General features: G+C 41.1%; 1 protein-coding gene across 2 annotated transcripts in view; it reads right to left on the bottom strand.

The window, feature by feature from the left end:
• Positions 1 to 402: 402 nt before the first annotated feature.
• The window catches only part of LOC144689684 (proteasome activator complex subunit 4-like), a 172010-nt gene continuing 148536 nt past the window's right edge, over positions 403 to 23876 (bottom strand). For both annotated transcript variants that reach the window (XM_078556977.1, XM_078556978.1), the window contains 4 exons: positions 17524 to 17686; positions 14470 to 14603; positions 4627 to 4765; positions 403 to 1381 (listed from right to left, as the gene is read on the bottom strand). In XM_078556977.1, the coding sequence (XP_078413103.1) occupies positions 4631 to 4765; positions 14470 to 14603; positions 17524 to 17686 (432 nt within the window). In that variant the 3' untranslated portion in view covers positions 403 to 1381; positions 4627 to 4630. The remainder of the gene's footprint in view (positions 1382 to 4626; positions 4766 to 14469; positions 14604 to 17523; positions 17687 to 23876) is intronic.

Genomic DNA, 23876 nt, shown 5'->3' with positions numbered 1-23876 from the left:
GGGATACAGAGTCTGAGAATCCTCAGCTTGTCCCTGAAAAATATTGTCATGCTGTCGGGGGTGGGTATTGTATGCAGACAATAAAGATTCTCATTGGTTTCCACCAACTTTCCATCTAATTATATTCATGTACAGGTGCAGCTTTATCCAGGAAACCAAAGCGGGGAAAATCTGAAGCTATAATTCCTGCAAGGTTGGGTATGGGTGTGAAAAGATTTGACTGAATTGTCTTCGGGAATGATTTTCCTAACTATGTGAAGACTGAAGGAATAAGGAAGAATTTAGTCTTCCTACAGAATCTGTACTGATATCTTAAAAAGTTCCATAATAAATACATTTTTATAATAAACATACAATTTTTTTTTAAAGAAAGATTATTACATTTTCACAAAACAACACAGACTTGTTACAAACAATCCATTTATTGGCTTTAAAATAACCAAATAGTACATCAAAAACCACTTCTTTTTGGCACTACCCTATATAGTGGTTAAGTCTTTGACATGTTATGGTAAGCAATCGCACAGTAATACGATCTGACCTTTTACCCATAGTTTATCATCATGCTAATCGTCCAAAGGATAGTACATTTAATGCTGCCACGACAGCATATGTAACAAATGCTTAGCAACTGAAAAAGCAAATAAAAGTAAAAGAATTGGATAAAAAGTCTGAAGATATCGAGACACATTAAAATTATTTAAACACACCAACACCAGCAGCATGATAAACCTTCTATAGTTTAGCAAAACTGAGGGCTAAAATGCATTTTCTTGAAAGCATAAACCCTACAACCACGAGTAAAGCACATGATCTGAAGACGAAACCACTATTAAGTTTACACCATTGCATCTACAAATGAAACTCAACAACAAAGATCACAACACCAGGTCTTTAAAGATTACATTTTGTACAAATGTATTAGCTCGTCTTCTGTTTCTACAGTTTTTACATTTCTTTTACAGCTCTACATATAAGTTATGAAATAGCCAGAGGAGCTGTCATAAGAGCAGTCAAGAAATTGAGGATGTTTTGAGCAAAAACTGTACAAGAATTTTACAAATTCAGCAGAATGATTTTTGTTTAATTACAACATCTTTTGTAAGTAAGCAAAAAACTGTCTATATATTAGTGAAAATTTTACTAAACATTTACATACATACACAATTTCTGCTGTTCTGTGAATTCTTATGTATTTAGACTGGAAAAGATTTACATATCTTTAAGGGAGCAAAAAAATTAGTATTTGCAGCTTCTTGGGTCTTCAGAAGACTTGTACAGTTGATGGAGTTCTCAGGCATATGTACAAAACCAATGTTCTCTTTTGTTCATTAGTAGTAGCACCAACACTCCTTTCCATCAGTGTCAACAGAACTACTGTCTAGAAGGAGGAGGGAAAAGTACAGTGAGATTGAAATTGGTCTGATTGCAAATGTCAAAGACAGCCAGATTAGGTTTAAAGTTGGAGTAGAAATACAATGCTTAGTAGGCCCTTCTCCTCTTCTTCATTATTTTCCACTTAACATGGTTCTCCACCTGAGAGTGGATCTGTACACAGAATATTTGATCACATAACTGATAAGGGTCAAAGAATTTCATTATATCAGCTGTTGTACAGTTCATTTATCCACAATAAAAACATTAGTAACATCAAAATTCAGCAGGTCATGAATGGAACATTACAAATGAGTTTGGAACACTGCCAAATTCACCTACAAGAAGGCGGTTAAATCTGATTCACATCGATATAGAAAGACCCATCTCTTGGATTAAGACTTCAAAATCACAACCTACTTACAAGTGAGTCTGAATCAGAGTGCATATTCAGTAAACTTACTGAATTACCAGTCCACAAAAGTTAAGGGAGAATTGAAAAAGAAACACACTTTTTTCAGAATGGGGATGAAAAGGGGAAGGAAGAAGAGGGAGTACCTTCGAATCCTAGAACATTGCAGCACAGAAACAGGATCATTTGGCCCATTAAATTTAGGTTTGTATTTTTCTTCTTACTCTCAATATCCACACTGTTTAATATTTGTTTTCTAGAAATTAATTGATTCCATTTCAAAAAATATTATGGATTCTGGTTCGTCAAAGAATTCCATATTCTAACCACAACTTATGTAAAAATGTTTACTCTATTTCCCTTTAATTAGTACCTTAAATTTCTGCTCTCCAGTTACCATCTCGTTGATCAGTGGAACCATTCCTGCACCATTTACCACAATAACCCCGCATAATCTAGAAGGCAGCAACGTGCATTTATGCAGCATCTTTAAAGTCAAAAATCAACCTAAAGGGGCTTCATCAGGGATAATTTAAAAACAATAGAAAAATCAGGAGGGATGAACAACAAATTGATCAAAGAGGTTGGTTATAAGTAGGGTTTCAAAGGAGGAAAAGGAAGGAGAGAGGAGGAGGAAATATAGAGGAAACCGCAAAGCAAATATTCTTCCACTGATGCACAGCCACCAAGTGGGGTAAAACAAGGAAGGGTGCACAAGTGGCTGGAATCAGAGGAATGGATAGGAACAAACAAGGCCATAAAGGTCAGTGAGGACAGCAGTGATAAATGAGCAACATAGGATACTGGGAACAAAATTTTGGATGAGCTGAAATTTATGGGAGATGGAGAGGCTGACTAGGATAATATTGGAGTAGCCTAGTCTGTTGGTGACAAAGGTATAGATGATTATTTAAACAGATGAGTTGAAGTTGCAGTGCAGACAGGCAATATTATAGAGGTGAAACTATGGGAGAAGTGGGCATAGATTTGGAAGCAACAATGTGTTTAAAGACGCTAAAAGGGAAATAAGTTGATGATCACGCAGGTAGTGGTTTGCAAGGAAAGAGGTTCCTTTTGGAGTAAGAGGGTTTTAAAAGAAGTGTTACAGTTCTTGAAGAGCGAGAACTTTTTGTATTGCTAGCTAGCATGAGGGCCAGGATGGAAAGTTGGGTCGGTAGCTGTTTAGTGAAAATAGGGTTAGAGGAGCAGGAGGTGGGAAGCAGGGGCTGAAGGATGAAAGAAAGAGATTTAGTGGTCAAAGGGAAGAGGGGGAAGCAGCACAGGAAGTTGTATGGATGATCCCTGGCTTTACGACAAACCACAAGTTCTTCACACTTATTGTTAGCAAAGGGAAGGGGAGCTAAAAAGGGCCTGCCTTCAGTCTGGAGCGTGAGGCAAAACGTACACTATAATGGAGGGAGAGAGGATTCCCTTTGGTTACATAGACATGGCAAAGATTAGAAGAGCATCCCTTGGTCATAAACAGAGGACAAGAAAGAGGTGAATAGTCCAAAGCTGAAGTTTGAGGCTCTATTGGGATGAAGTTGACTTTAGACAGTGTATAGGCTTTGCTATATATTTTTATATTTGTCCTAGCTTTCTGTATTATCCGTTAAATTTTTTTAGTGCTGAATTTAACCTAATAGCTATCAATTCATGGTACTTTTTTCCTTTTTGCTTTAGTGGAATATACTTAATTAGTACCTTTTCCATCTCCTGTTCAAACAATTCTCTGTTGATATATTTGGCAATTTTCTTTCCAGAAGAAAAATTCCAAATCAGAAAATCTCCCTATTTTTTTCATCTTGGGGTTTAACGGAGACCAGCATATTTAAGTCTTCACTGTCCTCTTCAGCCAATCCAATGACAAAGGTTACAGAGGCAGCCAAGAATCATGCTGGGAGCATTTTATTGATTTTAAAATGCAAACAGATGCTTTGGAAAAGCTCTGGAAGCTGATCCAGAGTTCCACAGTCTTAGAAAACACACGAGTATACAACAGTATCCAGTCATTAATGATTTTCACATTTACGAAAATCTCCTCAGGTCAACCAGGACTGATGGCTCACACACACATCACTGTTGCAGTTATCACAGATTTAACCCCTAAAACTAGGGACTATCAGTGAAACAAAAAATGCACTACAAAAGTGACAATATTAATGAGAAGTTTGGAGATAACTTGATAACTCAAAAGAGAGAGGAGGAGATTTCTCTACTGAAAGTAAGCTTACCTCTTCCTTTCTTCTAGAACCTTATAGAGGAAACTCTACCCTACATTTAATGCATATTATACATGAACTGGGACCATTCATCAATAAAGTAGAACACTTACTTTCCCAGTACAACCAAAAGCAATTTAATCAATGATCTACTCCAAGACAAAATTCAAACAGTAATCAGTTTGCAGAGATGAACGATGAAGTCAAAAATCATACAAAGAAAATAACAAGTAAATTATTTTACAAAACATGTGCCGCCTTTAACAGTTCCATCAATTCAAATTGTGCTTTGCTACACAACTTTGAAGTTTACGTGACTTAAATAAAATCACTTCAGTTCTTGCAGTTTTATATAGTTGCATCTTCATTGTATTAGAGTCATGCTACACTCCAGACCAACTATTATTCCAAATGTAATGTGGTATTGCAATTCTCCAAAACTTTGCAAAGTACACAAGAATATCCAAAATACAATCTTGAAACCCAACTCACTTCCCTTCAAAAATTCAGCATTTTCTTAGTTGCAATCTACTGTATATCAGCAATAAACTAACAGGTGATAACAGGGCAAGACAAATATTGTACTTTGAAAATTTTTGATTTCAATAGCCGTTATACCTCCTCAGGCATAATAACAAGGTGACACAAGGAGGTCTGCAAGAATCACCAATTGATCATCTGTGAACTGCTGTTTATGTTCTTGCCAGTTATCATGGTGAGTTCTTCGGAAATTGGATAATGTTTTCTTCACAGTCATCTGCAAAACAAAAAAATTTAAAACACCTGAGTGAAGTAAATGTAGATTCTTATGAACAAAGTAAACCAAGGATGAATCAGGCAAATATCTCAATAGGTAATTGAAAAATATGAGTTGGAATTTACTAAAAAAAAAGCATCTGAACAACGCATACTATTATTAAGGTGCAAATCAGCCAGCAACATGCTGAGAGAAAGAAATACCTTGTGAATCGGCACAAGCTGCTTGATCATGACTGGTAATCAACCTCTCTTGCCCAGAAATTAAAAGTGTGGAGTTTCATTCTGACAGGTAGTGAATTGTTGAAGATCTTAAAAACATCAATTTTTTTCCAAATCTTACTTTTCCTTTGTCTCTTTTTAAAAAATTTATTCTTTCATGGGAAGCAGATGTCACTGACTAGGCCAGCATTTATTGTCCATCCCTGATTGCCCTTGAAAAGGCAGTGGTGAGTCATCTTCTTGAACCGCTGCTGTCCATGTGGTATAGGAACACACACAATGCTGTTAAGGAAGTGAGTTCCATGATTTTCACTCAATGACAGTGAAGGAACACGATACAGTTCCAAATCAGGATAGTGTGGCTTGGAGGAGAAATGCAGGTGGCGGTCTTCCCATACATCTGCTGCCCTTGTCCTTCTAGGTGGTAGAGGTTGCGGGTTTGGAAGATGCTGTCAAAGGAGCTGTTGTGAGTTGTTGCAGTGCATCTTGTAAATGATACACACTGCTGCCACTATGTCGGTGGTGGAAGGAATAACTGTTGATGGTAGTCGGTGGGTGCCAATCAAATAGGCTGCTTTGTCTTGCATGGTGTCAAGCTTCTTGAGTGTTGTTGGAGCTGTACTGATCCAGGCAGGTGGAGAGTATTCCATCACACTCCTGATTTGTGCCTTTTATTTAGTGGACAGGCTTTGGGGAGATGAATTACTCGCTGCAGCATTCCCAGCCTCCGACCTGTTCTTGTAGCAACAGTATTTATATGGTGGCTCCAGTTCAATTTCTGGTCAATAATAGCCCACAGGAAGTTGAAAATGGGGGATTCAGCAGTGGTAATGACATTGAATGTCAAAGGAAGATTGTTGGATTCTCTCTTAATGGAGATGGTCATTGTCTGGCACTTGCGTGGCACAAATGTAACCTGCCACTTATCAGCCTAAGCCTGAATATTGTACACATCTTGCTGCATATGGACATGGACCGGACTGCTTCAGTATCTGAGGAATCGCTAATGGTGCTGAACATTGTGCAATCATCAGCAAACTTCCCCACTTCTACCTTATGATGGAGGGAAGGTCATTGATGAAGCAACTGAAGATGGTTGGCCTAGGACACTACCCTGAGGAACCCCTGCAGTGGTGTCCTGGGACTGAAATGATTGACCTCCAAAAGCCACAAACATCTTCCTTTGTGCTAGGTATGACTGTCATGAAGAGATATTAATATCTATAATGTTATTGGAAATTGTTTTTAAATTGAAAATGTATAGGGTCTGTGTCTACATGTGTGCCTGTGTGTGGCTTAATTGGATTAAAGCCAGCTAGTCTGGGTGCTTTGATGTATAGTCGTTTTGAGATGTTAATTAGGTAAACGTAAGGAAGTTACAAAGGTAAAGTGTAAATTTGCATTTGTTGAATAAAGCATTCAAGAGTGGGTAAAACCTTGCACCTAGCTGGGAGACGCCAAGCAATGTGTTTATATTACTAATAAAATTAGTGGGATGAAAATGTTATTGTTAAAGATGTGACGTTAAAAGCCTAGGACACAATGGAAAGTTTACATTCAAAGGGGAAGCTAGGTATAAACAGAAAAGAGTTTGTGTGTGTAAGTCAGAGGCATTTAAGATCTAACCAGCCTGTCAGCCTACAACTGTGTCTGCAAAGGAACCAAATTGAAAGGAACCTTATTTTGAATTCAGGTCAAACGTGCTTTGTCTGTTTAAAGTCTATGGGTTATTGTTGCCTTGGGGAAGATTTACCTGGGAGTGATTACTTTGGGGATTTGTTTAAAAATTATTATGGTAGTAATTTGTACACATGTATATGTGTTTAATTTGTTGTTAAATTAATAAATGTTTAATTTAGTTTTATATTAAAAAAACCTCGAGGCTTGGTGGTTTTATTCCTGAATTGAGAGCTGCATTTCAAACATACCAATTGAAAATATAGGTTATGACAGTTGTTCAAGTTCCCCTCTGGGATTTAAACAACTCAGCCTTTACCAACTGTCATAACAATGACTCCAATCAGTGGAGAGTTGTCTCCCCAATTCCCATCGATTTCAGTTCTGCTAGAGCTCCTTGATGCCACACTTGGTCAAATGCTGCCTTAATGTCAAGGACAGTCACTCTCACCCCACGTCTTCAGTTCAGTTTTTTTGTACATATTTGGACCAAGGCTGTAATGAGGCCAGGAGCTGTATCGCCCTGATAGATCCCAAGTTAAGCGTCAATGAGATTATTTCTGAGTAAGTGCCACTTGATAGCACTGTCAACAACCCCTTCCATTACTTTGCTGAGGATAGAGAGTAGACTGATGGGGCAGTAATTAGCCGGGTTGGATTTGTCCTGCTTTTTAGTGTACAGGACATACCTGGGCAATTTTCCACTTCGGATAGATGCCAGTGTTGTACCTGTACTGGGACAACTTGACTCGGGGCATGGTAGTTCTGGAGCACAAGTCTTCAGTCCTATGGAATATTGTCAGGGCCTTTGCAGTATCCAGTGCCTTCAGCCCTTTCTTGATGTCACATGGAGTGAATCAAATTGGCTGAAGACTGGCATCTGTGATGCTGGGGACCTTAGGAAGAGGCTGTGATGAATCACCCACTTGGCACATCTGGCTAAAGATGCTTGCAAATGCTTCAGCCTTATCTTTTGCACTGATGTGCTGGGCTCCCCCATCATTGAGGATGGGGATATTTGTGGAGCCTCATCCTCCAGTGAGTTGCTTAATTGTCCACCGCCATTCACGACTGATGTGTGGCAGATCTGCAAAGCTTAGATCTGATTCTTTGGTTGTGGGGTCGCTTAGCTCTGTCTATTATATGCTGCTTATGCTATTTGGCATGCAAGTAGTCCTGTGTTGTAGCTTCACCAGGTTGACACCTCATTTTTTAGGTATGCCTATGCTACTCCTGCCATGCCCATCTGCAGCCTTCACTGAAGCAGGGTTGATCCCCCAGATTGATGGTAATGTTAGAGTGGGACATATGCCAGGCCATGAGGTTACAGATTGTGTTTGTGTACAATTCTGCTGCTGCTGATGGCCCACAGTGCCTCATTGAGGCCCAGTTTTGAGTTGCTAGACCTGTTTGAATCTATCCCATTTAGCATGGTGATAGTGCCACACTACATGATGCAGGGTATCCTCAGTGTGAAGAAGGGACCTTGTCTCCAGAAGGACTGTGTGGCGGTCACTCCTACCAATACGGTCATGGATAAAAGCATCTGCAGGAGGTTGATTGAGGAGATGATCAAGTAGGTTTTTCCCTCGTTGGTTCCCTCACCACCTGCCACTCAGCCAGCTTGGTCAGTAGTGGTACTACTGAGTCACTCTTGGTGATGAACATTCAAGTCTTCCACCCAGAGTACATTCCGTGCCTTTGCCACCATCAGTATATCCTCCAAGTGATGTTCAACATGGAGGGGTACTGATTCATCAGCTGAGGGGGAACGGTAGGTGCTAACCAGCAGGAGGTTTCCTTGACCATGTTTGACCCGATGCCATGAGACTTCATGGAGCCCAGAGTCAACACTCAGAACTCCCAGGGCAACTCCCACCGACTGTATATCACTGTGCCACCACCTCTGGTGGGTCTGCCCTGTCGGTGGGACAGACCATACCCATGGGTAGTGATGGTGGTATCTGGGACATTTTCTGTTAAGATATGATTCTGTAAGTATGCTTGACTAGTCTGTGGGACAGCTCTCCCAATTTTGGCACAAGATCTTAGTAGATGTTAGTAAGGAGGACTTCGTAGGGTCGACAGGGCTGGGTGTGCCATTGTTGTTTCCGGTGCTTATGTCTATGTTGGGTGGTCTGTCGGTTTCATTCCTTTTTTGCGGTAGTGGTTTGATACAACTGAGTGGGTCATTTAAGCGTCAACCACATTGCTGTGGGTCTGGAGTGACATGCAGGCCAGACCAGGTAAGAATGGAAGATTTCCTTCCCTAAGGATATTAGTGAACCAGATGTGTTTTTATGATCATGAGACCAGCTTTCTAATTCCAGATTTATTAACTGAATTCAAATTGATTTGAACCCATGACCCAAGAGCATGAGCCTGGGCCTCTGGATTAAAAGTCCAATGGCACTACCACTGCACCACTGCCTCCCTTACAAGAATGCAGTATCAAAACTGTCTCTATTCTCTCTCTTCAAACCTATTTTTTCTTTCTCTCTCCATACCCAATTTGAATTCACTCACTCTAATTCATCATCCTTCTCAATCCTTAAATTTTACAGATAAATGAAATTTTCCTGTTTTTTCTAATGCTCACCAAGTTCCAGAAGTCCTGTTGCACCCACACTTATCAGCTCACACTTCCAGCGCCTGAGGGGGCAATTTTATTTTGAGTTGATGGTCACAGGAAAAGATCTTAACTAAATGACCATGCTGCAAGATGGCCTGCTCCAGTAAATTATGTCCCATTTTATGTTTCGGTTTCTACTGTGTCAGTTTACGTCTTTTTGTTGAGGGTGTTTACAGTTCAAAGTCAGTACGCATGGTATGTGGCAGGAGAAAAATTATTGGGGACAACAGGTGGGCAGTCTGCTAATGCTGTGGACCAAACTGTGATGCTCATATCCAAATTTTTGTTTTCCACAGAGGTAGATGCCACTGGTCTTCACAGCACAGCAGAGATCTGTAGGTAGCTAAGAATGCAGTATCAAATGTCTTGTTCCAATCAATATGCCTGCACATTCCTACTATAACTCACAGCATGACTTTGCTACCTGATAACCCTTTCCTTACTGATTAAAAAGGTATAAAATAACTTTGGAAAGGGTTGTTTTATTTATAGCAAGAGATGCATTGAGTTTCAAAAGAGTTGAAGCTTGCTTAGGCTGCGGCATGGAGCTCAGAAAAGAGGGCAGTGGAGAAATGAAGTATGGAAGTAACAAAAACATGGAATAAAGTTTCAACATCAATGGGCATGAAACAGAGAACAATAATATTGGATGGTGGAAGGAATTGTTCTTGGTGACATAAAATATGGGTTTTGAAACTCAATTCCGGGCCAAAGAGGGCACTAAGGCTGCATGTAGTCTGGGCAAGGGACTAGGGTCAGGAAAAGATGAGCAACTTTTTGGTAGGAGCTAAATGATTTCAGTCTTCCTAATGTTCAAATGGTCAAATTGAGGAAGTTCTGGCTCACCCACAACATGATGTTCGAGAAGGGGTTGAAAATAGCAACACAGCTATGGAGAAGCGGAGCTGAATATTAACAGTGCATATAGGAAGCTAATCCTGTGCCCACGGACAGCACCTGACAGGGGGAAAACATGGAAACAAAAATAGCAGGAGTCCAAGGATGAAAACTATTTGTGGTTGGGCAAGATATTACTAAAGGTGTGGTGGTCAAACGAGGACAAGTAGGCATGGAACCAAACAAGGTCACTCTAGTTGAAGCAGGTGACAGTGGAGAGAAGGCGGCAGAGCAGGGTGGAATAGCTGACCACTTCAAAACCATGGATAAGTCAAGAGAAATAATGTGCTGCAACTGCAGTCAGACAAGATATTGCTATTGTTATTTCAGTCATGTGGGCTGAAGGGATTTGAATTGGTAATTGTGAGAAAAATAATCAGGGAGCTGGGCGCCAACTATTCACTTGAGCTTAGAAAGAATGGGGTGATAGTTGGAGGTGATGCAGTAATCAAGGGTCAAGATTCTTTTCTTTCTTAAGTAGAAAATCAATGATATTTTTGAAGCTCTGAAGAGCAGGGGGATGGTGCCAGTACAAAAAGAGTCATTTGCTATCTGTAAGTTTGAGGAAAGGAAAGGTCAGGTGGTCAAAAGTTGGATTGAAGGGAATCAAAGGAGAAGGAGGTGGGTCTCAGAAGACATGGTGCGTACTGGGGCTGGAAAGAGTGTTACAGAGTCCAGAATGGGCTGAGGGTTAATCTATAGGTTGGGGCTGTGCAGGGAAGGTGCTGGTAGCCATCAACCGTGGAGCCAGTTGCAATCCTTGAGATAATAGCGTACTTAAATTCATTGCATTTAGCATTAAAAGCAATAATGGAAGGGGTAGGAGAGCAAAAGGTGGCAACTGGTCACTGAGAAATATATAGGATTGCACCTATCTCCAAAATGATACAGCTATTGACGGAGTGGTGTTGCACAGCTTGAGATGGTACACAGCCAGATTGTACAGTGAATAGCTAAGCTAGTCATGCAGCAGATGCACTGAAGGGGCCTTGGAAAAGAGGGTTTAGAGATGGGAACTGTACCAGGAAACTATAAATAACTTAGTGGGAACAAATGTGTCCAAGGGAGAACAAAGGTTGCAGCTGCACATGTCAAGAGGTAATAAGTGTCTGAGAACCAGAACAGAACAAGTGGGGATGTATGTTGGTAGAGAGCTGGTGAGGGTGGGAAGGATTTTTCCACATCTAGAGAGTGAGATCAGTGGGATTGGGGAGGCGGGCAGGGAGATGTGAATGGTGAAACAGGTGAGGAAAGAATCAGAAATGGCCTTGTTAACAGTAATAAATTGAACTGATTTAATGAGAATATTAAACTAATACTTCCAAACTAGGGTTGATTTAAGAAAAGCAAATGAGTTAGTGAATTCTGAAAGCATTGTATAAAGTGTACATTGTGATACTGATGGCCAAAGTAGAATTAGATAATGAAATCGGAAAATTTAAAATAACTCTATTTACTGATGAGCAGCAGCAATTCTATCTAGGCAGCTGCTAAAAATTTGTATGAATGGGTGAGATTTGATTTCCTCTCCCTTTGGCATAACCCTGCTCAACTCAACAATTGAAACTGATCTCACATTTAACATCATGAGTAATTTCCTTTAGGCATATTAGGCAAGCACTGGACGTGCCCACCTCATACAATTAGGATTTTTATTTAAGCACTACTTTGGAAACTGAAATCCCCTGGACGCATTACCCAAAGCTCAAGCATGCAGGATGGCTTTTCTCATTAATGTCCATGTGAAATGGGAACACAGCGTTGTATAATAGTTGTGCAAAAAAGGCATGTGTCAGTAATTTCTGAGCCATTTTTCTTAATTCTTGTAGTCTTTTTTATGCTGCAATTTATGTTTTGAGTTACTGTGTCAAGTGTTCTAAATTTATCTCTGTCATCTAGCAAATGAGTTTCCAAACAGGAATCCCCTATTTAACTTGGAGAAATACCAGGTAGGCCAGGCTGCACAAAATATGCTCTGTATCGAAGTAAAAGCAAAATACTGCGGATGCTGGAAGTCTGAAATAAAAACAGAAAATGCTGGAAAAACTCAACAGGTTTGGCAGCTTCTGTGGAGTCAGAAACAGAGTTAGCGTTTCGAGTCTGTATGACCGTTCTTCAGAGGTAAAGAGAGGTAGAAATGTGATAGATTTTATACTGCATAGGAGGGGATGGAGCAGGTGGAGCAAAACAGAAGGCCAGGGATAGGTGGGAGCTCAGGAGAGATTTGACAAAGATGTCATGGACACAAGACAAAGAGAGTGTTAAAGGTAGTGTTAAAGACTAACGAAGGTGCTAATAGTGGCATAAAGGTAAGATAGCAGAATGTAAGGGTCAGCGCCCTGTGAAAGCAAAACATAAGAACAAGTGACAGATGGCCCTGTGACGGGGTTGGGGAAAGAAATTGGGTTAAAAAAGGGGTCAGGATGGAGGAGAGTTCATGGTCCGAAGTTGTTGACCTCGATGTTAAGTCCAGAAGGCTGTAAAGTGCCTAGTCGGAAAGTGAGGTGCTGTTCCTCCAGTTTGCGTTGGGCTTCACTGGAACATTGCAGCAGGACAAGGACAGGCATGTGGGCATGAGAGCAAGATAGTAAGATAGTGAGTTGAAATTGCAACTTTCCTTGCCAATTCAACTCACCATCAACACAAACTAGAGGAACAGCATCTCATCTTTCGATTAGGCACTTTACAGCCTTCTGGACTTAACATCGGGTTCAACAACTTCAAACCATGAAAACTCTCCTCCATCTTGACCCCTTTTCAAATCCAATTTATTTTCCTCCAATGCCCTCACAATCCCCTCTGCCCCTCAGGACCTCTGTCACTTGTTTGTGTATTTTGCTTTCAGAGTGCTGATCCTTGTTAAGAACAGATTCTACTATCTTACCTTTATGCCACTATCAGCAACTTTAGTCTTTAACACTACCATGAACACTCTCTTTGTCCTGTGTCCATGACATCTTCGCCAAATCTCTCCTGAGCTCCCACCTGTCCTTGGCCTTCTATTTTTCTCCAGCTGCTCCACCTCCTCCTACACAGTATAAAATCCATCACATTTCTAACTCTCATTAGCTCTGAAGAGTCATATGGACTCGAAACCTCAACTCTTTTTCTCCCTCCATAGATGCTGCCAGATCTGCTGAGTTTTTCCAGCATTTTCTGTTTATATTTATGTTCTATATCTACCTGCCAGTACTTCCCACTTGCAGACAGCTATGAACATGTGTTGCTTTGACAGATGGCTACAGGCTCCTATTCTTAATAGGTTTGAAAAGCATGCTGGCAGGTGCTCCTAAAAGAAGTAAACAATTAACTGAAACATTGAATGTTTTCTCAAAGGCACCCTGATCACTATGTCATTCTCTCAAAGGCACTGTGTGACAGAAAACATATGTTGATCAACAACTATTATATCCTACTTGGGCAACTTTAACAAAATGCCATTATACATATCTATAGGAGCTAGCACATCTTTCTTCAGAATCCGAGCCAACAGAGAGGCAGATACAAAGCTGTACCATCTTCTGCAACATTTATTGGTACCATGAAGCATAGGGCTGACACATTCAGTGACAAGTAGTTAGCTTGAAACTTGGGCAAAATGTCCTTGCAGGCATGTTATAATGCTGACTTATGGGAGGATGTACTATGGAGTGAGCAGAGAGGGCAGCCCCCAATGCAACCACTATATTCAGCACCATCTCCACCAGGGAGAAGTTTTCACTTTTCCACAAAGTCAGGCCTGCACCTTGGATTTCCTTTTCCTGCACTTTTTAAAAAATCCCTCATTTGCTCCCCTTAACCTTGGTAAAGACTGTCAAGATTTGAAATGCTTTTTGCCTTTCCTAACATTTAAGAAATGTTACTGCCAAATATATTTCCCTTTAATTGTCTACATTCTTATAAATTTAAATGGCATGCCATTTTCTGTTCCCATCACTATTGAGATTCCTACATACATGAAACTACACACCATGATATGCTGAATACAAAACAGGGTAAAACAGTACACTTCCATTCAAAGCAATGTATCATCAATTTCAAATTATTTGGATGTAAAGTCTACCCATTTCAGAAAATCTAAGTTATATTATCTATCCCTGTACAACTCAATATTAGAGATATGAATGAAGATTTGCAGTTCTTACTTGGGATTAAAAATAGGTAATTTGGGGTTTCTGAGAGTTTTAATTTGAATTTATGACCAAATAAACTGCCACATTCTGTCACCAATGCAACACCAGGGAACGTAATGTCTTTAAATTGTAGCTTCTTTTTACCTCTATAGGTTGTGGATCATTTAGGTGAACACTGAGGTTCATCAGAAGTTGTGGCATCCAAGTTGGCACTTCATATGGGCTCGATAAGATGCAGGCACTTAGTCCTAATACTCCAGCATGTCGGCGAATCAAATCTACAGAGATGGGTGAAAAGTATTACAAATTTTATTTGTCAAATTTGCATCTTTAAAAAAACTTATTGTGGCTTTTAACTTTGCTCACTTGCAGGTTCACCTTCTAGACGAACAAGGGTGGAAATAAGATGACAATATTAAATGATTACTCTCCCTGGTGAAAGTCAGCTTCTGGTATATGAACATAAATAAAAACAGAAAATGCTTAAAAAATACAGCAGGTCTGGCAGTATCTGTGGAGAGAGAAACAAGGTTAATCTTTTGAGTCTGTATGCCTCTTCTTCAGAGCTAAAGAGCAGTAGAAATGTGGAAATGTGATGGATTTTGTCCTGTTTAAGAGGGGGTGGAGCAGGTGGAGCAAAATAGAAGGTCAGGGATAGGTGGGAGCTAAGGAGAAATTTGACAGATGTCATGGACACAGGACAAAGGGAGTGTTCATGGTACTGTTAAAGACTAAAGGAGGTGCTGATAGCGGCATAAAGGTAAGAAAGCAGAATGTGCTAATAGCAGAACAAGAGTCAGCGCTCTGTGAAAGCAAAACATTAAAACAAATACAGATGGCCCTGCTGGTGAGGGGGTGGTTGGGGAAAAGATAAAAAGTGAATTAAAAAATAAATAAATAAATTTAAAAAAAAATAATTGGATTAAAAAAGGGGTGAAGATGGAAAATAGAGTTCATGGTCTGAAGTTGTTGAACTCAATGTTAAGTCCGAAAGGCTGTAAAGTGCCCAATCAGATGATGAGGTACTGTCCCTCCAATTTGCATTGGACTTCACTTGATCATTACAGCAGGCCAAGGACAGACATGTGGTAATGAGAGCAAGATGGTGTGTTGAATTGGCAAGCAACAGGAAGGTCTGGGTCATGCTTGCGGACTCAGTGAAGGTGTTCCGCAAAGCAGTCACCCAGTCTGTGTTTAGTCTCCATAATGTAGTGGAGACTGCATTGGGAGAAGCAAATACAGTTGACCAAGTTGAAGGAGATGCAAGTGGTGTCACAGAGGGAATGGTCCCTTGGGAATACTGACTGGACGAGGCGGGGGGGTTGAGGGGAAGATGTGTTTGGTGGTGGAATCATGCTGGAGTTGGCAGAAATGGATGAGAATGATCCTTTGAATGTGGGCTGGTGAGGTGAAAAGTGAGGATAATGTAGATCCTATTATGGTTCTGGGAGAGAGGGGAAGGGATGAGGGCAGAGGTGTGGGAGATGGGTTGGACACATTTGAGGGCCCTGTCAACCACAGTGGGGTGAACCCTCGGTTAAAGAAAAAGGGAAGCATCTCAAAAGTGCCATTTTGGAAGGTAGCATCATCAGAACAGATGCGATAGAGGTGGAGTAACTGGGAGAATGGGATGGAGTCCTTCACATGGTCCATCTCCGACACTTCCCTTCCCTTTCTTGACCTCTCTGTCTCCATTTCTGGTGATAGATTGTCTGACAATATTCATTACAAGCCCACTGACTCCCACAGCTACCTCAACTACAGCTCCTCACATCCTGCTTCCTTTAAGGATTCCATCCCATTCTCCCAGTTCCTCCTCCTCCATCACATCTGTTCCGATAATGCTACCTTCCAAAACGGTGCTTCTGACACGTCTTCCTTTCTCCTTAACCATGGGCTCCCCTCTCCACCCCCACACTGTGGTTGACAGGGCTATCAAATGTGTCCGACCCATCTCCCACACCTCTGACCTCACCCCTTCCCCTCCCTCCCTGAACCATGATAGGGTCCCCCTTGTCCTCACTTTTCAAACCACGAGTCTCTGCATGCAAAGGATCATCCTCTGTCATTTTCGCCAGCTCCAGCATGATGTCACCACCAAACACGTCCTCCCCTCATCCCTACCCCACCCGTCAGCATTCCGTAGGGACCATTCCCTCCGTGACACCCCGCTCCACTCCTCCATTACCCCCAACTCCTCACCCCCTTCCCATGCAATCGCAGATGGTGCAACACCTGCCCCTTTACCTCCTCCTCCCTCACCGTCCAAGGCCCCAAACACTCCTTTCAGGTGAAGCAGCGCTTCACTTGCACCTTGTTCAATTTGATCGACTGTACTCACTGCTCCCAATGCGGTCTCCTCTACATTGGGGAGACTAAATGCAGACTGGGTGACCACTTTGCGGAACATCGTTGCTCAGTCCGCAAGCATGACCTAGACCTTCCTGTTGCTTGCCATTTCAACACCATCTTGCTCTCATGCCCACATGTCCATCCTTGGCCTGCTGCAATGTTTCAGTGAAGCCCAAGGTAAACTGGAGGAACAGTACCTCATCTTCTAATTAGGCATTTTACAGCCTTCTGGACTTGACATCGAGTTCAACAACTTCAGGCCATGAACTCCCTCCACCATCTTGACCCCTTTTTAATCCAATTTTTTACCCCAACCCATTTTTTAATCCAATATTTTTATTTATTCATTCATTTTTAAAAATTCATTTTTTATCCTTTTTCCCAACATCCACTCATCCCACCCCCTCGCCAACAAGGCCATCTGTCACTTGCTTTTATGTTTTGCTTTCACAGAGCGCTGACTCTTGTTCTGCTATTAGCACATTCTGCTATCTTACCTTTATGCTACTATCAGCACCTTCTTTAGTCTTTAACACTACCATGAACATTCCCTTTGTCCTGTGTCCATGACATCTTTGTCAAATTTCAACTTAGCTCCCACCTATCCCTGACTTTCTATTTTGCTCCACCTGCTTTATCCCCCTCTTAACAGCATAAAATCCATCACATTTCTACTGCTCTTTAGCTCCGAAGAGTCATACGGACTCGAAACGTTTACTCTGTTTCTCTCTCCACAGATATTGCCAGACCTGAGTTTTTCCAGCTTTTTCTGTCTTTATATCAGGTTTCCAGCATCCTCAGTATTTTGCTTTTATCTTAGTGATATATAAACATACTTCTTTTTACCTGCTGGAGGAATTGTATCCACCACTGTGCCTGGGTCTCTTTTCCTCTTCTTTGGAAGTCTGGTCTTACAGAGCTGTTCAAAGTGGCACTGCATGGAGGAATCCATAGTCAGGAAGTTGCACTGCAGCAGACCACTCAGGGTGGTAGCAGCCATTTCTCTTGCCTGTGAGCAGTAAAAAGATATTCATCAGTTGATACCCACTGTTCACACAATGTGTCCAACACACCATTCTGCGTCATTCATGTCCTTTCCTACAGTACTACAACAAAGCCTAGAATTAATATTTTATGAGGCCAGTCCAACATGTACAGCAGTTTTATATGACTGCCACCTTTATATTGCCATCTACAGTCCCATTTGCAAATACTAACTGGACATTGTGCCATCACAGGTGATGTCATTTATAATTTGGGGCTATTTTGAAGCTGATGGGGTCGGAACCTTATTAGAGGGATTCACACAGGAAAAATACTTCAGTGCAGGTTAGTTGGAAAAGCTCTCAGTGGGGTAGAGGGAGCAAGTGGGGAAACAAAACCATTAAATATAAGCCTAATTACAAACCATATTCATATATAGCTATGATTATACAAGTATTATGTATTGAAGTCAGCTGTAAATAACATGGTAAACTTTCTGTATTTAAGTAAGAAAATACCCTCACCTTTCAGGATGGATGATAAATGATCATTTGGCTGGTGTTGACTATGACATCTGCTAGGGAACAATTCGAAAGCAGTTCACAGTGCAACTCAAAGAAGCTGTTCAAGAACCATAGTCCATCATCCCTGCACCCGCAATGCTCCATCAGATCTGACCTCCCCCCACCCCACAACCCACCCCATCCCAAACAGCTGTTGAGCTCCCCCCTTACACAGGGCTTCTACCATCATTGATTACGCTTTCAGTGTGTAGAAGCTTTCATAACTAGAAAAGAAACAAGGAGGGATGCTTTACTGGCATTCACTTTTGTTCAGTTGTGTTCTGGCAAAGAGGACTTTTGGCACTGATGTTGGCAGGGTGAAGTGTTAAAATATTTTTATTTCTACAATTGTTTTGGATGTTTAGTTATTACAGGGTGAAATTAATCTTAATGTCTGAGTAGCTTTATTATTGCAACATTTGGGGTTCTTTCATGGTCATTGAATGTGTTGAGAACTTAAAATAATCAGTTTAGGTAGACTGAAATTTCCTGGAGTTTAAGAGGATAAAGATGATATTTCATGTCATTTCAAAATTAGCACCTTTCTGAGAGCCTCTGCAATATTGTCTCAAAAGAAAAATACACTGCAAATGTTTATACTGAGTATTCATTAGCTTAATCTGTAAACTATTTTCAACTGCACTTTGCATGCAATCTTGCAGATTCAATTTTAAATTCATGAACACAACAGTCTGATGCCCTGTAAGGCACAGAGTGATGCTACAAGTGTCGTGCAGAGTTACTACAGTACAATGATCTCATTCATGGGTTGCTAATATTCAAATTGAAATGACTTTTTTTAAATGCAAAATGTAAAATGAAAACAAATTGTTATAAGTAACTGGCAAACCTGTTGAAAATCAGCTGAATTCTTTAAGGACTGTACTATTAAATGAAACATCAAGTGCTAATGCAATCTCAGGCCAGTATGATACTTGACTATGAAATCAGCAGAATGATCAGAGACCCATTTAATTTAAAGCATTGCATCTTGCATTAAAATCAATTAACTACATTGCAAAATAAATGACTACTGGCAGTTACATTTAGCCATGAAAACAATTTGCAACCAGCCCAGTGTCAAAAGCTATTGTCATGCAATATTTATATCTTACGGTGTTCATTTCTACCCCCACCATCCCCAAGTTCTATAATAATCATTAACCAAACTAAATTGACATTTTCTAAACAGGATACATAAACTCTATAGAGTACTATAATATCAGTCCAGCTGCTCAAAAATTCAGGCTTCAATCTGTCATTTTATTCTTCAAGTGGAAGCTTCTGTCCTATACTTAAGTGGTAAGACCATTTACAATACATTCTAATTTTACACAGCATACCTCCAGTATGTCATTGATGCACTGGGTGGAGCTCACAAAAGTAAAAGAGACTCCAAAACACACACAAAGTTGAATTGCTAATCTGGTTTTGACTGAAGGGAGGTGATTGGTGGAAGTGGAGTAGGGAGACAGATTAGGAAAGAGCTAAAATGGAGAGGCATGCAACCAAGTTAATTTTCTTGAAACAAAATTGTCAATTTTGTGGCAACAAGGCAAAAATTAACAAGGCTACAAATTAACCTCCCCCCTACCCCCAATTCTGAGAGAGTTATGGAATACATTCCCAATAAAATAATTTACTCTCTAGGTAAATCAAATGAAGGATTAGATAAATTTCATTAAGGGGGATTGAAGATTTTAAAGATTAAAGTACAGATAAAGATGATCAAATACTTTTACATAATAGTTTCCAGGATTGTGGGAGCACAGGGACCATGAAATGATATTTAGGCAATGTAGGTGTACAAGGTTAAATAATTTAGCTCTGATGAAAGGTCATCGACCTGAAATGTTAACCCTGTTTCTCTGTCCACAGATGGTGTCTGACCTGCTGAGTATTTCTGATTTCACAGAATCTTTACCGTGCAGAAGGAGACCATTTGGCCCATTGAGCCTGCACTGGCTCTCTGAAAGAGCATTCTACCGAGTCCCACTCTCTTGCCTTATCCCCGTAACCTTGTACATTTTTCTTTTCAGATAGCAATCCGATTCCTTTTTGAACACCTCAATCGAACCTGCCTCCACCAACCGCTAGGGAGGTTCGTTCCAGACTCGGGTGAAAAAAATTTTCCTCACATCATTTTTACTCCTTTTGCCAATTATTGTGAATCTGTGTCCTCTAGTTCTTGATGCTCTGAGTGAGAACAGTTTCTCACTATTTACCCTGTCCATACCCTGCTCAGGATCTTGAATACCTCTATCAAGTCTCCTCCCAACCTTCTTTTCTCCAAGGAAAACAGTCCTAACCTCCCCAATCTATCCTCATAGCTACAGCTCTTTACCCCTGGAATCATTCTTGTGAATCTCCTCTGTACTCTCTCCAATGCCTTCACATCCTTCCTCAGGTATGGCACCCAGAACTGGACACAGTACTCCAGATGAGGCCTAACTAGTGTCTTATACAAATTCAACATGACCTCCTTACCTCAATGCCCCTATTAATAAAGCCTAAGATACTATAAGTTACTAACTGACTTCTCAACATGCCTTGCCATCTTCAATGACTTATGTACATATACATCAAGGTCCCTCCGTTCCTGCACCTCTTTAGAGGCTCTCCCTTTAACTTATACTGTATTTCCATATTCTTCCTGCCAAAATGAATCACCTCACACTTCTTTGCATTGAACCTCATCTGTCATGTGTCAGCCCAATCCACCAACATGTGTCATTTTGAAGTTCAAGACTATCCTCATCACAGTTGACAACGTTTTCAATATTTGTATAATCTGCAAATTTTGAAATCATGCCCTGAACATCACAGTCTAGGTCATTAATATATATCAGGAAGGGCAAGGGTCCCAACACTGACCCCTGGGGAACTCCACTGTAAACCTTTCTCCAGTCTGAAAAAAACAACCATTTATCACTACTCTCTGCTTCCTGTCGCTCAGCCAATTTCTTATCCAAGTGCCTACTTTTCCTTTTATTCCATGAGCTAGAATTTTGCTCACAAGTCTGTTGTGTGGCCCTCATCAACCTTCTCTGTTGCCTCTTCAAAAAGCTCCAAAAAGTTAGTTAAATATGATTTTCCCTTAATGAATCCAGGCTGGCTTTCCTTAATTATCTTGCACTTGTCTAAGTGACTATTAATTTTGTCCCGAACTATAGTTTCCGGAAGCTTCTCCATCACTGAAGTCAAGCTGATTGGTTTGTAGTTGCCAGCTTTATCTTTGTACCCCCTTTTGAGCAAAAACATTCGCACTTCTCCAGTCCTCCAGCACCACCCCTCTGTCTAAGGAAGGCTGGAAGATTATCACTAGTGCCTCTTCCATTTCCACACTCACTTTGCTCAGTACCCTTGGATGCATCTCATCTGGTCTTGGTACCTTATCAATTTTAAGTAAAGATAGCCTTTATAACACCTCCTCCTTCTCAGTTGTAAATTCTTCTAAGTGTACCAGTTTCCTGCTCTCTCACCTCAGCCTGGGTAGCACGTTCTTCCTTTGTAAAGACAGATGCAAAATACTTGTTTAATACATCCGCTGCTTCTCCTGCCTGCACGTGCAATTCCCCTTTTTATCCCTAATCACCTCTACACTATCTTTTAGCACCCTTTTATTATGTATATACTTATAGAAAACCTTGGGATTCCCTTTTATGTTAGCTGCCAGTCTCTTTTTATGCTCTCTCCTTGGCTTTTATTAAGATTTTCACTTCCCCCCTGGTCCTTCCGTATTCAGCCTGATTTTTCATTGTATTTTCTACTTGACATCCGTCATATGGGCACTTCTTTCTTTTCATCTGCACCTCTATCTCTCTCATCATCCAGAGTGCTCAGGGTTTATTTGTCCTATCTTTCCCCTTCAAGGGAATATACCTTGACATTGCCTGCAATGCTGTTTCTTTGAAGGTGGCCCATTGTTCAGCCACCGTCTTTTCTGCCAACATCTGATTCCAACTCACTCAGCGCAGATGCATTCTCATTCCATCGAAGTTGGCTTTCCCCCAATTAATTATCCCTGCTCTGGATTTCCAGCCTCTTGCTTTTGAATAATGTAGGTTGTCATTTTGAGACTGAAATACTTCATTTATTACATAGCCCAACACTTCAGTATTCCTCGAACTCCTGTTCTCTTGCCGCTGTCCCAGGCTTCACTCCCTTTTAAATAAGCCAACAGCTTGCCTCTGTGCTTCTCTTGCCTACTCCCTACAGGGCTCATTGAGGCACTCAGCACTGGCTCATTACATGCAGCAACCCCAATTGCCCCATCCCATTTTTTGGTCGGCCTTCTGGCCCAGTGTGCCCGTTGGGGACGAGCCTTGTCAATCTCCTTCCTGTACAACTCAACCTTCCCACTGCTGATCCTATGGACTCTGCTCTCAGTGCCCCTCTACACATCTCTCTCTAGAATGTCCATTCACTTGTGAACAAGGCCTTTGCCATCCATGAGCTTATTGTGAATAACTGGCATTGATATCATGGCTTTGATGGAAACCTGGCAGAGGGGTGATGACATCTTTCCCCATTTGGCTATACCTTCTACCACTTGTCCCATCAAGACTGTCGCAGTGGACGTGTAGCACTTATCACCAAATCCCACAACTCCTCTAGCACTTTGTCCTCCTTTGAGCAACTCACCAAGTTCCACCCTTCTCACGTCCCTTTCAAAATCATCATCATTCTCTACTGCCCTTCCAAGTTTGATAAAAATTTTCTCATCAGTGAAGGTATCTCGTTTTCCTTCCTCAGCCTCTGCATACCTCATCCTTGGTGACTTCAATCTCCATCTCAACTCATCATGCTCTCTCTCCCTCCTCTGCCTTCGGTCAGTAAGGGGAACATGAGGAGACAGGCAACTATGCCAGAACAAGACGAAGACCAAGTGAGTAGTGAATTAGGCTCATGTGAGAATTCGGTGCACAAGGGAAAGAGGTGTGGTATACATAGTAACTATTCTAAGTTGGGAACAGGAGCAGCTGAGCAGAAACAGACCTGGGTGTAAACCTTATCTTTGGAGCTGAGTTTGAAAAAAAAAATCGAACAGTGACATCACAGGAAAACAGTAAGTTCACTGGTTGGTAACAAACTGCTGTTAGGAAGTATCTTTAAGTAGCTGCAAATTAGAAAAGCGTATTATTTTTATAGAAGTAGCTACTTGGATTTGAGTAAGAAACGTAGGAATAAGGGGAAGTCAGGGTCAGTAACATAAAGTAACATAAGTAAACCAAAGAAAAATAAAGTTATCGTAAGGGAAGTAAAGTTAAGACATGGCAGGGCAGCTCGGTCGTGTGGAGTGCATGTCTTGTAATATGTGGGAAGTCGTGGACACGACTGGTGACCTAGACGACCACATGTGAGGAAATGCTGCCAGCTGCAGAGACTTGAGCTCTGGGTTTCCAGGCAGTCTAAGAGAACCAGGCAGGTAGTGCAGGCGTCCCCTGGGGTCCCGCTCGCTAATCAGTTTTCCATTTTGGATACTGGTGAGAATGTTGGTTCCTCAAAGGAGTGCAGTGAGAGCCAAGTTTGTGGCACCACAAGCAGTTCAGCTGAACACGAGGAGAGGAAGAAGAAAGGAAGAGCAATAGTGATAGGGGATTCATTAGTTAGGGGAACAGACAGGTGTTTCTGCGGCTGTACACATGACTC

This window comes from Cetorhinus maximus, chromosome 14 (genome assembly GCF_964194155.1).
Source record: "Cetorhinus maximus chromosome 14, sCetMax3.hap1.1, whole genome shotgun sequence".
NCBI classification, from domain to species: Eukaryota; Metazoa; Chordata; class Chondrichthyes; order Lamniformes; family Cetorhinidae; genus Cetorhinus; species Cetorhinus maximus.
The sequence above is the reverse complement of the archived record's forward strand: the minus strand, read 5'-3'. Positions and strand labels throughout refer to the sequence as shown.